The sequence below is a fragment of the Lissotriton vulgaris genome, chromosome 8, assembly GCF_964263255.1.
Source record: "Lissotriton vulgaris chromosome 8, aLisVul1.2, whole genome shotgun sequence".
Lineage (NCBI taxonomy): Eukaryota > Metazoa > Chordata > Amphibia > Caudata > Salamandridae > Lissotriton > Lissotriton vulgaris.
In genome coordinates this window covers 1,506,272,558-1,506,284,754 of record NC_141696.1, presented here as the reverse complement: position 1 = coordinate 1,506,284,754, position 12,197 = coordinate 1,506,272,558, and the positions used below count along the sequence as shown (strand labels likewise).

Genomic DNA, 12,197 nt, shown 5'->3' with positions numbered 1-12,197 from the left:
TCAGAAACTAAAACCCTTATTTTTCCAGTATGGCAAGCAAACCGTCTGGTCAGCACAAAGCTTCTGCAGAAAGCACTGATGTTTGCCTGATGGCCCACATCCGCAGGTACTCACAGCAGCTCTTATGTGTGAGAAGTTGGCCTGATATATAATGTTCACTATACTAGTGAGCACTTTGAATCAGTCCAAACAACCTTTATTGATGATTGGTTGTAAGTGAACCTTCTAGACCAGCTATCCTAGTAGCATGGATACGAGCAGTCTTCGGGCTAAACTCTAGAGGGCGTGTTAAGCCAGCTGTTATACCATCACATATACCCCTTGAACACCAAGTGAAAGGACACCACACAAGTGTTATGAAAATAAACAGTGTATTTATTTAGATCACAACAGCCCTGTACTCTTTATGAGGACAGGGTACTAAGCACACAACAAAACTCTTACGAAAATACTTTAAGTTGCACAATTTACACAAATGCCCGAGGGGCACGAAAAACCATATACTATGAAAGTGGAATGCGAAATTACTAGCAGGTAAGTACTTGACTAATAGGCTTTGGAATCGCTAGGACTACGTTACTGAACCTTCAGATTACTAGTAGGAGGCCTAGGGGACTCGGTGCAGAGTGTGCACTCTCACACGGGATGCAGGACAAAGTCTATGGAGGCTAGTAAAAGCAAAAGTTAGTGTTCTCGGGCGAACCCGACTAGGTAGGTTGAAAACGAAAGTGGATCTGGACCCTTGGATAGTGAGGCTATGCTGGGGCACCGAAATGCCGAAGTTACCTAGCCCAGGGGCTGCAGCTGCATAGGTCTGAAAAGACGTCGGGAATCCTCGTTGACGAACCAGGAGCCTGAAGAAAGAAGTTGCTGGCAGGCGACCAGTGAAGATTGTTCGAGTGATCCAAGCCTGGATCGAAGATGGATGACACCTGAAAGCAGAGGGGACCAAGTTCTTAATCACTAGCCAGTGATTGTGTGGGCACCAGGATGGCACCGGGCGAAGTCACCTCGACCAGGTGAGTGGGCGACGCTGGGCTCTGCAGTCTCACGGACCAGGAGGCGTTGTCGGCGACCATGATGGAGGTGCGAGCTGTCCCACGATGGTTGATGCTGTCGACGTCGCTGGACCCAGGATTGGGGCAACAAGTCTTGGCAAATTCAAGCCCACGCGGTGGACCTAAAATGGCGTCTGGAGTGGACCAGGAGGGTCCGGGGTGCTCCTCTTTTGGAAGGGAGCAAGGGCCAGTCTGGAGCAACCAGACCAGCAGAGTTGTCGTTGATCGTCGTCGGGAAGGCCACAAGCCAGCGGGCTAGTAGCCAGACAACGCGGTGAGCAGCCAAAAAGCAGAAGGGCGCCACGCAGATCGTGGAGATGCTGGGGGGCTGGACTTCGGTGCTGGAGCTGCTCAGGGTCGGGGCTTCTCGGACCCCAAAGCACTCACCAGAGGATCCCTCGGCGGTCGTGCTGGATAGAAGTCGTGCAGTTCTGATGATGGCCGGTCCCTCGAGGTCTCGTCGCACCTACGGTTCTCAGCTTAGCTGTAGAGGTAGGTAGAGGTCAGAGGTGCCAGGGAAGCCGGGTCTCGTCGAGCTGGTCAGTCGGATTCCGGAGGAAGGACGTGCAGCAAACCGCAGAGTTCTTAGATGGTGCCTGCGGATGCAGGGTGACTACTCCTTAGCCACAAGGGAGAAATCTTGAGAAGAGTCGAGAGTTCCTTTCGTAGAAAGTAGTTTCTTGAATCGAAGATGATCTAATTTGGAAGGGTCCCCGCTCCTGCCTTTATCCTAAAGAAAGGGGTGGGTACACGACTAGGTCCTGCCCCTGGGGTGGGACCAGGAAGGGGGGTGGTTACACCCCTCTCCCATGCCGGACTTTCCCCAGGCCAGGGGCTGGTGTGCCCCTGGAACTGGTTCTAGCCGGCAGATGCGTAGTGAGCACCGGGGTGCCACTTGCAGTCACCTTCCTGTAAAGCCCTGCCTACCCAGGGTACACAAAACCCTGTCTGGGATGGTGCTAGCAGCGCCCCTGACAGGAAACCCTTTGTCCAAGCTCCCCTCGCTGGAAGGACTCCCAGCTGCAGGGGGTCAGACTCGTGTCTGTGGTGGCAGCATCCATTTTGTGATGCTGAGGCTTGAGTTAACTTTAACCGGGGTTCACAGTTACATACATGTCGTGTCCCTCTAGAAGGGTGGAATGCTAACCCCGTCGCCAGAATTGGCGAGGGGTTAGTATTCCAATTCGTATGACACCTTACTCGACATGTTTTGATAAAGCGATACCAGAGTTGGCATATAACCGCGAGGATTATAATGCACTTAAGAGTACATGGTATGCGTTATCATGGAACAGCTATTAGGACTTGGTTCCGCAAGCTGCAAACGGGCTCAGCTCATGCCAGAGCACCATCTCACACGATTCCAAGCACTCTGCCTTCAGGATTGTCAAGGCCTGCCATAGGAGTGACTGATAGGAATCTGTGTGTCCATTTTTAGGGTTGGATATAGGTATACTATATCTAAAGCAAAGGGTGATTACACCACCTTGCCCCAGCTGTCGTGCAGCCAGTTGTGTCAGATTTAGATGGCCATCCAGGGGTGGCATAATACATGCTTCAGCCCCTGGTAGGCCCTGGGTACACCTATGCCCTGAGTTACAGGGTCTGATAAGGTGGCCCAGTACCAATTGGAAATGTACCTAAGGTACATGGAATCCATTTTAGAGAGAGAGCAGTAGGCCTGGGGTCCTGATTGGCAGGGCCCCAGGTCAACTAAGTCGGAAAACCAGCAAAACACCAGGCAAAAAAGTTGGGGGCAACCATAGTCAGGTATCCACCTTCCTACACTATGCAAAAACAAATCACCCATGCCATGAGGTGTCTCCACTTTCAAAGGAGAATTCTTGACGTCAGTCAACAAACGCCTCTGGAAATTCTGCCAAACAAGTTAAAAGGCTTTTTCCACCACTAAAGAATGGTGTCACAGTTCTGTTTTTAATGTTTAAAGAAAGGAGCCTTGTAAAGTACTAGACCATGACCTATCACAATAGTCAATTCAGCAAATAATAGAAAATTACTGTTAAATGCGAATAAGACCACAATGTACAAACCACATTGCTGTCCGCCTCTGCTTGTATTGGAAAATATAGTCTATAAGGCACATATCATGAGCAGGATGAGTGTGACTGCCTCCCATCTGGTGACTGACGCATCCAACCATTTGAATTGGTAATTTTGGTTGCTTACGGTTTGATGTAGGCAAATCAAATAAATGTACATTAACACGCATTAGCAGTGCCTGAAAATGTGTTTTTTTACATTTGTTCTTATAAATATTGTTAATCATTTTTTTCATTTTACAGATTCAAATACAGTTGACCGTGGTCAGACTAACAACACCGCTTCAGCATCCGCCTCAAACTCAACTTGATTCCATCCAGAACCGCAGCTGCACATCAGAGGGAGGGACGGGGATTGGAAGGACTGGAGGGTGGGGCAAGGCCAGTTTGGAGTCTCTCTCAGCAACACTGGTCACGTTTTGAGAGCAAATATTTAAAAAGCAAAACTGAAAAAATGGAGAAAAAAAATCCCCCTTCCTGTTCATTTTAGTGGTTCAATTTTTTTTTTTAAGAAAACAGATTATTATTATTGTTGTTATTATTATTTAACCTTGTAAAATATGTATAAATACAAGCCAGCTTTGTTGTATGCTGAATCTGTGGGGATGTTGATGTGAGTGGAGGGGGGAGGACAAAGTCGGGGTTGGAGCCAAAGAGGAACAAGTGCCAGGCCATATGCTTTTCTCCTGAGACAATCCTTACACGGAGGGTAAGTGGCAGTGGACTCTGGCGGTTCTGTCTCATGCTCACCTCCCCCTTAGTCCACCATTCCCAGCAAAGAGAAACACAGACACACTTGCCGATTTTACCTGAAGCTGTTTTTAACCTCTCTTTTTGCCTTTTCCCAAAATGAAGTCTCAGTCCCTTTTGTCCATGCACAGTACGACATTTGGGCGTTCGACAAATAATAAAAAGCACAGATGGGGTGAAAAAGCAGTCATTTTCCAATGTGGGTAGTTCTCTTTCTCAATGCGAATGGGGCTGGGTGAGAAATGAAGATGAGAAGAGTCATGAAATGGAACACATGATGCCTCCAGCTTGAGGCACTAAGCTTGGAGATGTTGGTGATTGACCTAAACACCTTCCAGCAGGGATTTGCCGTTATGACGGAGATGGGTGGAGAAACCAACTTCTAAATGTAATTTGTCAGGATAGCCTTGCTCATCAATGAGGTCTTTGTTAGCATGTTGTTATCCAGTGGCCTGCTGTGGTTGCAATGAAGGCGTACTGCAACCTGCGGTTGTCTGTATAACACCTTTTATTCATTTTTAAAGTTATCGTCAATACTGGACCACAAACACCTGGATTATGCCACCTCATACTATCAAGGTTCTCCACTGTAAATGCTTTTTCTTTGAAATACCATCATGTACCACATTGTCCCCATTGCTTGTTTTATATACTCCAATATACGTTTATTCCATAGATATGTAAGCATGTCAAGACATTTATGGAGCTCTTTACAGAGCAAACCTCATTCTCTCATTTGCCATTCTGTTGTAGCGAACTTTAGGAAATAGCCTACTCCAAACTTTTAACCCACTGGCTCTTTGAGAACAGTACTAGCTTGTCTGAACATTTCGAAGCAGTGTTTAGATATACAAGTCCTAAACTGTGTGATTCTTGACAAACATGTTTGGTCTCTATATTCATCTTGGATGGACTTATAGCTGTGCAGTCTATGTCTACAGCTTGTTCGCTCTGTCTACAATTCAGCAGCCTTGCTGTACAGTCCAGGTTGTGCGCTCTCTTGGTATTGGTGTCAGGACCTGTAATGTACAGCCTAAGAAGAGAATCGTCACCTGGCAGCACTAGGCTTGCAGTTCCTGGTTATACACTGACCAGCCAGGGTAGGTGTCAGGAGTTTTGCAGTATAGGCCATTTCATTTTAGGTGTCACTTAGCTAACAGCTTCTGGATTAAGTTGTTAAACTAAGGATCATCTTCGGATACAAGCTTGGCTGTCCACTGATGCAGGCATGGGGGCTGATATTTTTGTGGTGGCACTGGTTCTCTCAGTCCCAAGGTTGTCTTGTAGTCCTTGTATGAAGGCATCAGGGACGGTTCTCTATCACCGATTATCCTAACGTACCAATGCCATCTACTGCTCAAACAGCCAGGCGTTAAGTAGCAAACATCAATCCCAAGTTCAAGCTGCTGTGCTGAAAGATAATTGGCCATCAAATTCAATTTTGATACTTTGTGTCCAACAGAGGGCAGTGTGCTAACCAACCACAAAGCACTTTGTGAAATGTGCCTCCGCTGCTTGGTCAATTCCTCGGTTTTTACAATGTGAACTGTAACTCTACAGGCTTCTTTTATGTTAAATGTTTTTTATTGATAACATTTGGAAGGTAGGCTTGCAAATTACATATACATTGTTGAATTTTAAATTAAATTCAGAATTTGTATTTAATTTCACTTTATCATCACCCTTGTTTTTATGACTTTTATTTATTGCTGCATGTGAAATATTGTCTTGCGCAAATCTGTCATTGGTAGAATAAAAATATATGCATCTTTACAATATAAACACTTATGTATCTTGATGGCTTTTATGGATTTGTTTGCAAAAAAGGCATACATATATATACATATTTATGTATGTAGTAACTATGCCCCCTTTTGTGACTCCAGTAGCGGAGGGCCTTATATAGCTAATCTAATTTATTTGAGAAAACGTCTGGTGTTCTGCCAGGCTATGATTTGTTTGTCCCAGAGTACTCTCCTAGAAATCCCAGTGTGAAATGCTAAAATGCTGATATTTATGACTTCACTGTCACAACTACAGTGTAGTCCTAAAGATCAACTTTTTACAGGTTTATACTCTTTGACCTAAGCACATTTTGATTGTTGTTTCAACATTAAAACCATTTCTAATTTGCCAGTTGTTTTTAGAGTGTGCTGGAATGAATTCCGTCTGGTGGATGGTGTCTTGTAGCTTACCGAACCAGTACTTTTATTTTGACTTTGTTTCCGTGATTTTGAGTTGTATTGCTTGTTCATAGTGGTAAGCAGAAGATGACTGTATCACAGTAACTAAAATCTCTTGGCCAGTAGTCCACAGCCAAAGTAGTTCATCCCACCTTAGGTTAGCGGAGAGCTACCATTCAGGGAGGCCCTCCTCTTCACTTGATTGGTTAGCTTCATGCATTCCTGCACACATCAGGAGGTGCCTAGGGAGATACCTTGTCCAAGCTCTAATTGACGTTTGATCCTAAAGGCTTCGTGTGTCCTTATCTAATACAGAGACAGTGGGCAGTGCCGCACCTGACAATTCCAATATTCGACGAGGCCAGGTTTCCTAGTTACACTTTTCATTCGTTTTGTCTCGTTTCTAACCCCTAGAGAATTGCAGTAGGTTCTATTTCCAGTAGCGATTGTTCTGGTGGCAATCAAAAAGGCAGAATTTGGCTGGTACACTATCGGAAGCCCATGGTGACATGCCCCTGTCCCTTGCCAATGAAGTATGCGCATCTCTGTAGAGTATTACCTTATTGCCTGCTGAGCCTTGCTAAAGTGCAGTGATAAAGTTGTAGACGTGCAGTTTGTGTTTGCGTTTGTTTTATGTTTTACTTAAGGTACTACATCTTCATTTAACTGCTGCTTTCTGTGGACCGAGCCCGTGCTCTCAGTCCCTTCTAATGTTAATGCTGACAAAGGGTGATAGAGTTTATCTTGCACACAGGCAGTGTTGCTTGCTGAAGGTGTATTGTTTGTTCATTTAGTGGTAATTGTGTCATCAGCCTTGTGTCCTGGATTTCTGGAGCACAAAGAAGAGGTTCCTGTGCGATGTGAATATTTAGCTACGCAAAGCGGTCATTGAAGTATATTAGATTTGGTGTCTGTGTGCCTAAGACAGTAGCACAGTACAGATAGGCAGGAGACCGATTTCTTTCATGAGTAATGGGTTTTTCTGCACGTACATTCGCTCTTTCAGATCACATACTAGTATTCCGTTCATTGGTGTTATTTTGCTCTACCAAATACAGCTGAAAATCTGTGAAGCGCAAATACAATGTTCACTCTATTGTCTATTATTCTTTCCACCAACCATCCGCCTTAGCCAAGTGTCCTTATATGGCCAGGAGTGGTGTTGGCGTTCAGGTGTCTAGCGTGGGTCGGTCTGCATAGGCAGGTATATTTTTCTCAGAGTATGTCTTTTGTTGGCAGTCTCATTCTAATAAACTCTGTAGATACGTCTTTGTTGGCAGATGTTTTTGTATCTATGGCCTTCTACTTACAAGGAGTCTCCGTAATAAGGATTGTTTTCACAGGGGTTGCGCTTTTACTGGATTCATAATTCGCCAGCGATTTAAAGTCAAGTGTGAGCTCTGCTTGCATGGGTCCTGTCATGTATGGTGTGTTCTGCAGGTGTTTTTAGAATCCGGTAAGCCTTTTGTGACATGCTATCTCTGGATTATTTATTGAAGTGGTCTGTGTCATTGTACATGTTGTGAAGACATGATCTCAAGTACAGGTTTCACTGTATAGCCAACTTTGTTATAAATGTCACTTGTGTACGATTTTAGGAAGCTTTTTTTCTCAGAAGCAGAGTTGTAAGGCTTTAATTTTGCTTGAGGTGTTGGTGTAAAGGTTATCCTGTCTCTCTCTCTCTACCAGGGACCAGCAAATTATTTTATACCGCCTCTGTGTGGGTCCTTGATAAGAGAAAGACGAAACAGTGCTTTGTAAATATATAAAGCTCCCCACCAAATTCAAGCGTGTACATTTTGTCTTACTACTTAATGTAATATTTGTGGGGATTTACACTTTTGTTGTTATTCTTCTTTGTATATAATTATGCAGACCCTGGAACTGTTATTAAGGAGTTACCATTCAGGACAGTTTTATTATCTGATACATAAAAAGAGCTTTTTTAAAGACATATAATTTAACTTTGTACAGTAGGTTGCACCCTGTATTATTGTAACAATAGCGAAAGCAATGTACAGTGTATCTATATATAGTTTGGAGTGCCTTCGCTTTCTTTAGTTTTAAAAGATGTTTTTGTATTTTTAATTTCCCCTCTCCCTCATGTGTAATTTGTAATGGCTGTCTTCTGGACGAACACCTACAGAAAGGCTATATGTTCACTGAGTCCAAGATCACATTTGCGCTGACAGATTTTTGCTGCTGCCATACCCAACAGTCTGAGGAAGAAGTAACCCACCTTCAGATATTTCAGTCAACCATTTCACTTACCATGTCACTTTTGTCCAGGTTTCAGATTGTTACCCACTTTTTGCATATCTGTAAGTAAGTTTTAAAATGAGTTTTTCTTGAGGCTCTCCTTGGCGGATTTCTGAAACAACTTGCAGTTTGCCTTCCTTCAAAAGAAAGCATTGTTCATTGAGGGATCACTTTACCCAAACAGTTAAATGTCTATGGCTCAAGAAGCTGTGACTTCCCTTGTGCTCCTCTTTGCCTTTCTTTGTAGGGCCACAAAAGACCCATATAAACGTGGTGAGTGTAGCTTTTGTCCAATTGTTCTTTAAGCTGTCTTCCCTGCATTCACTAAAGTCTTCTCTGCCCCAAGCTGACCCTTTCCAGGCCATTCCCTCCAGCTCCGTTTACTACACAACACTCCAGTTACATCGCCAAATATTTTGTCTGATGAAACAAGCCTCCAGGGATGACCAGAATAGTAAACACTCCAGATCCCCTCTCATTTTCTGTTTCCCAAACCTGATCTAAACCATTATTTTGTAATTGCTCAGAGTTAAATGTAAGCAAGATTTTTCAATTCTTTTTTTAAAATATTTGACATTTTTGATTGTTTTTTCATTTTGTACTGGATGGTTCTTAAATGACTGTGCTTCAGATCAAAACTATTATAAATATTTGTGTTCATACAAAAGCCAAAGGTAGCCGTTTACAAGACCTCACGTCCATGATATAGGCAGCACTCCTCTTGTCGTGGCCAGTGATGGCAGGGTGGGCATTATCTTTTGAGCAATAGTATTTTAAACCATGTACTGTGTCCACTTCTAATATTTGGTTAGCCTTTGAACAGGGTGGCATAGTCCCTTCCAGTCCCCAGGACTAGGTTCGACATCCAGCCCCCCTCTTTCCACAGTTTATCTGCCATTATTGCAAAGTACTCGGTTGGCCACCATTACAATAGATAAAGCAAGAGTTTGAAAGCAGGAGGTTTCTTTTTCTAAAGCTTTGTCTACTCCATGGTTCAGAGTAAGTATAGTGTAGTCAATAAAAAGTTTACAGTGGTCATAAGGCAGTAAGCTGGAGGTTGCTATCACAGACTTGAGCCATTCACCAGCCAATAGTCTCGTCTAGACATAGCCTTCTCCAGCATGATTTATATGCCTTCTGTTTGGGTTAAAATCCAAGCTCTGTCCCTTTTAGGACTTTCTAGAGAAATATGAATTAGATTCATTGTGTAAATTTACGGAACATTTCCAGTAATCTCATTGTGGTATGTTACATTATAAAGAAACATTTTTAAGGAAAAGAGTAACAGAATTTCCCCTTCAGGGAGGTCTCTTAACACCTATTGGTAGGCCTCTTCCACTCCTTATGTTGCTGAATGTAAAATTACAGCAACACATACAACTTGAGGGGTCTGCCTTTATGATATAAATGTTTGCTGTGGATTTGTTCATTGTACAGAGACTTTGGGGGAGTGGGCTGGATGGGTAGAAAGGAAGAGAAAAGTTTGAAAAATGTTGTGTGAACTTTGCATCTTAGTTTTGCAAAACAAAAACGCAATAAAAAAAAGCAAAATTACGTGGTGGAAAAAATAAACCAAAAACAGGAAGTCTGTCATCAGGTCAAGGAATTTTAGGTCTGCTATAGCCTTCTCATCAACTTCTTTCTATTGCTTGCCTGTAAAAATTGCCCGTTCATTATTGTATCGCAAAAGGTTCACTTGATTGTGTAGCCACCTGCCCTCCCCATGCCAACAGAAAAGATTAAAATAACGAAATAAAAAAAATGATTGTGGGTTATATACAAACCATTGCACACACTTGGGGAAGAATCTGTCTTGATTAAAGGAAAAGAAATCCTGTATAGCATTACTACTTGAATGCCTGTGACTGAATGTTTTGTTTATTTTGAATATAAACTTTTTTTTGTGAAAAGTATTGCTTAATGTTTCATATCGCCCCTCCTTTATATTCCTCCTCACTCCTTTGTAAATACATTTGTTCTCTGTGTGACTCTGTTCCAAAATAGTTAACTGGTACTGTAATTTGCATTAATTAATAAGTAGGCTAGCCTGAAAACAAAATAAAAAAAATGGTAAGAAAAAAGAACTGTGTGCTGACTGTGCATTCCCACACCAACGCTTACTGTTTTTGGTAGACGAAAATTGAAGTATTTCCTTCATCCTTGTGGCGACATCTTGCTTCTACTTCAGAGGGCACTGGTGAAACTTGGAGCTCTTGAGTATCAAAGCCTTAAAATTAGGGATGGCCGACTGATTCTGCTCTGCCGGCGAAGTTCATGGAGTTTTGCCCACTAAGCACAGAGCATGGAGTTCCAAAAAACTCAACGAAAGGCTGCAGAGCGAAGTTTTCTCCCTTGCGCAGCTCGCTAATGTTAAGTTGATGAGTGCAACACAGAAAAATCATTTGTTAAACCACCTCCAGGCGAGATTTCTCAACGTAGGCGGTCGCAGCACGTCACTACTGCTCAAGTTGAGATACCTTCCGCGCTAATTGTGGAAGCTGCCGCATGAGTACAACATCTGCTCGAGCGGCATAAGGAAGCAGCACCCTCTTCAGCTGCACGTGGTGCTGTCCGTGCTGATTTACAGGGCAGGACAAACTCTGTAAATAAGTAAAAGCAGCACAACTTATCGCACTCCGCAGCTCACGGAACTCCGCGGAGTGCAGCAAAGTTTTTTCCAGCACTTTGCGGAGTTCCGTGTAGCAGAACTCCGCCCAGGCCTATTTAAAATGCCACTCATTGACATAAGTTTGCAAAGGTATTTACAATATGGGAATGAATGGTGCTAATACTATTCATGTAATATTTATGGGAATGTAAAATGGCCCGAGACACATTTTACAGCTCATGCAAATATGGAGTATTTTCTTCCTTAGATTTGTCCAGTAGGAGGGCGTTTCAAAGCGATTACTGGAGAAAATCCACCTCCCTGGTGTTGGAGAATGAACTTTTTACCTGCAGGAGTTGGGAACCCCTTGCATACTAGTAAATTATTTGTAGACTTTTGCATTAGAAATCTATTCTTTGCTTGCAGCTGTCTAGCAGTTTGACTTGAAATGTTTACTCTAAAAGTGACTTCTGGGCGTCTTTTGTAATCGGACCCTTTGTCACGTCGACCAGAACCTCAGAATTACCCCATACTGGTGTATGCTGATACCATCTACAAATTTCTCTCTTCCCTAACTTTTTGTTACTGGAATCCGCAACTCTGAAAGAAAATGTAAAAAATATTTGGAGTTCTGTTTTTTTCAATGCATCCTTGATGTGGAACACGGACACTAATTCATAACATTGTCCTAGCAGGACCTGTAAGTATAAATGTTTTATATGAATGCTTTTATTGTCAAAGCAATGACCTGGGCACTGTTTATATTTTGTCCACGCTCCATCATAAGTTCGCCATCAGCAACGAGTATACAATGTATTCTGTGCCTGCTTTTGGAAAATGATGAGTAGTTGTGCACAGTTTGCAATACATCCAGATTATAAAGCTCACCCAATACGAAGAGAAACACTCATACAGTTGAAAGCTATGCTGGCCTTGAAGGACTGCAAAATAACTACTCCAACTGAGTAGTGAATGGCAGTATTTATGACTTGGGGAAGCATTATGGTGATGAGGCTTCAGTATGGTTCTTTCCCAGGAATAATTATTCCCAATTCATTACAAAACCTTATCCCAAAATTACTTTATATGGGATGAGAAATGTCCTGTTCGTAGCATGTGTGGCTGTAGATACACAGGCTCTGCATACTCCTGCCATCTAGTATTGGGCTTGAACGATTACAACTTGTTTGAATATAAGAGCCATTGGTAAACATGGAAAGTGGGGGTAAGAGAAGAATCCAAGACATTTAACTCCACCACTCTAACCTGTCCCTTCTGC

General features: G+C 43.0%; 1 protein-coding gene across 2 annotated transcripts in view; it reads left to right on the top strand.

Moving 5' to 3' along the window:
- GSK3B (glycogen synthase kinase 3 beta) overlaps positions 1–10,394 on the top strand; it is a 110,298-nt gene extending 99,904 nt beyond the window's left edge. Inside the window, exon 4 of one of the 2 annotated variants that reach the window (XM_086935617.1) lies at positions 3,362–10,394. In XM_086935617.1, coding sequence (XP_086791743.1) covers positions 3,362–3,429 — 68 coding nt within the window. In that variant the 3' untranslated portion in view covers positions 3,430–10,394. The remainder of the gene's footprint in view (positions 1–3,361) is intronic. The other variant, XM_086935618.1, reaches the window with a different exon arrangement.
- The last annotated feature ends 1,803 nt before the right edge of the window (positions 10,395–12,197 follow it).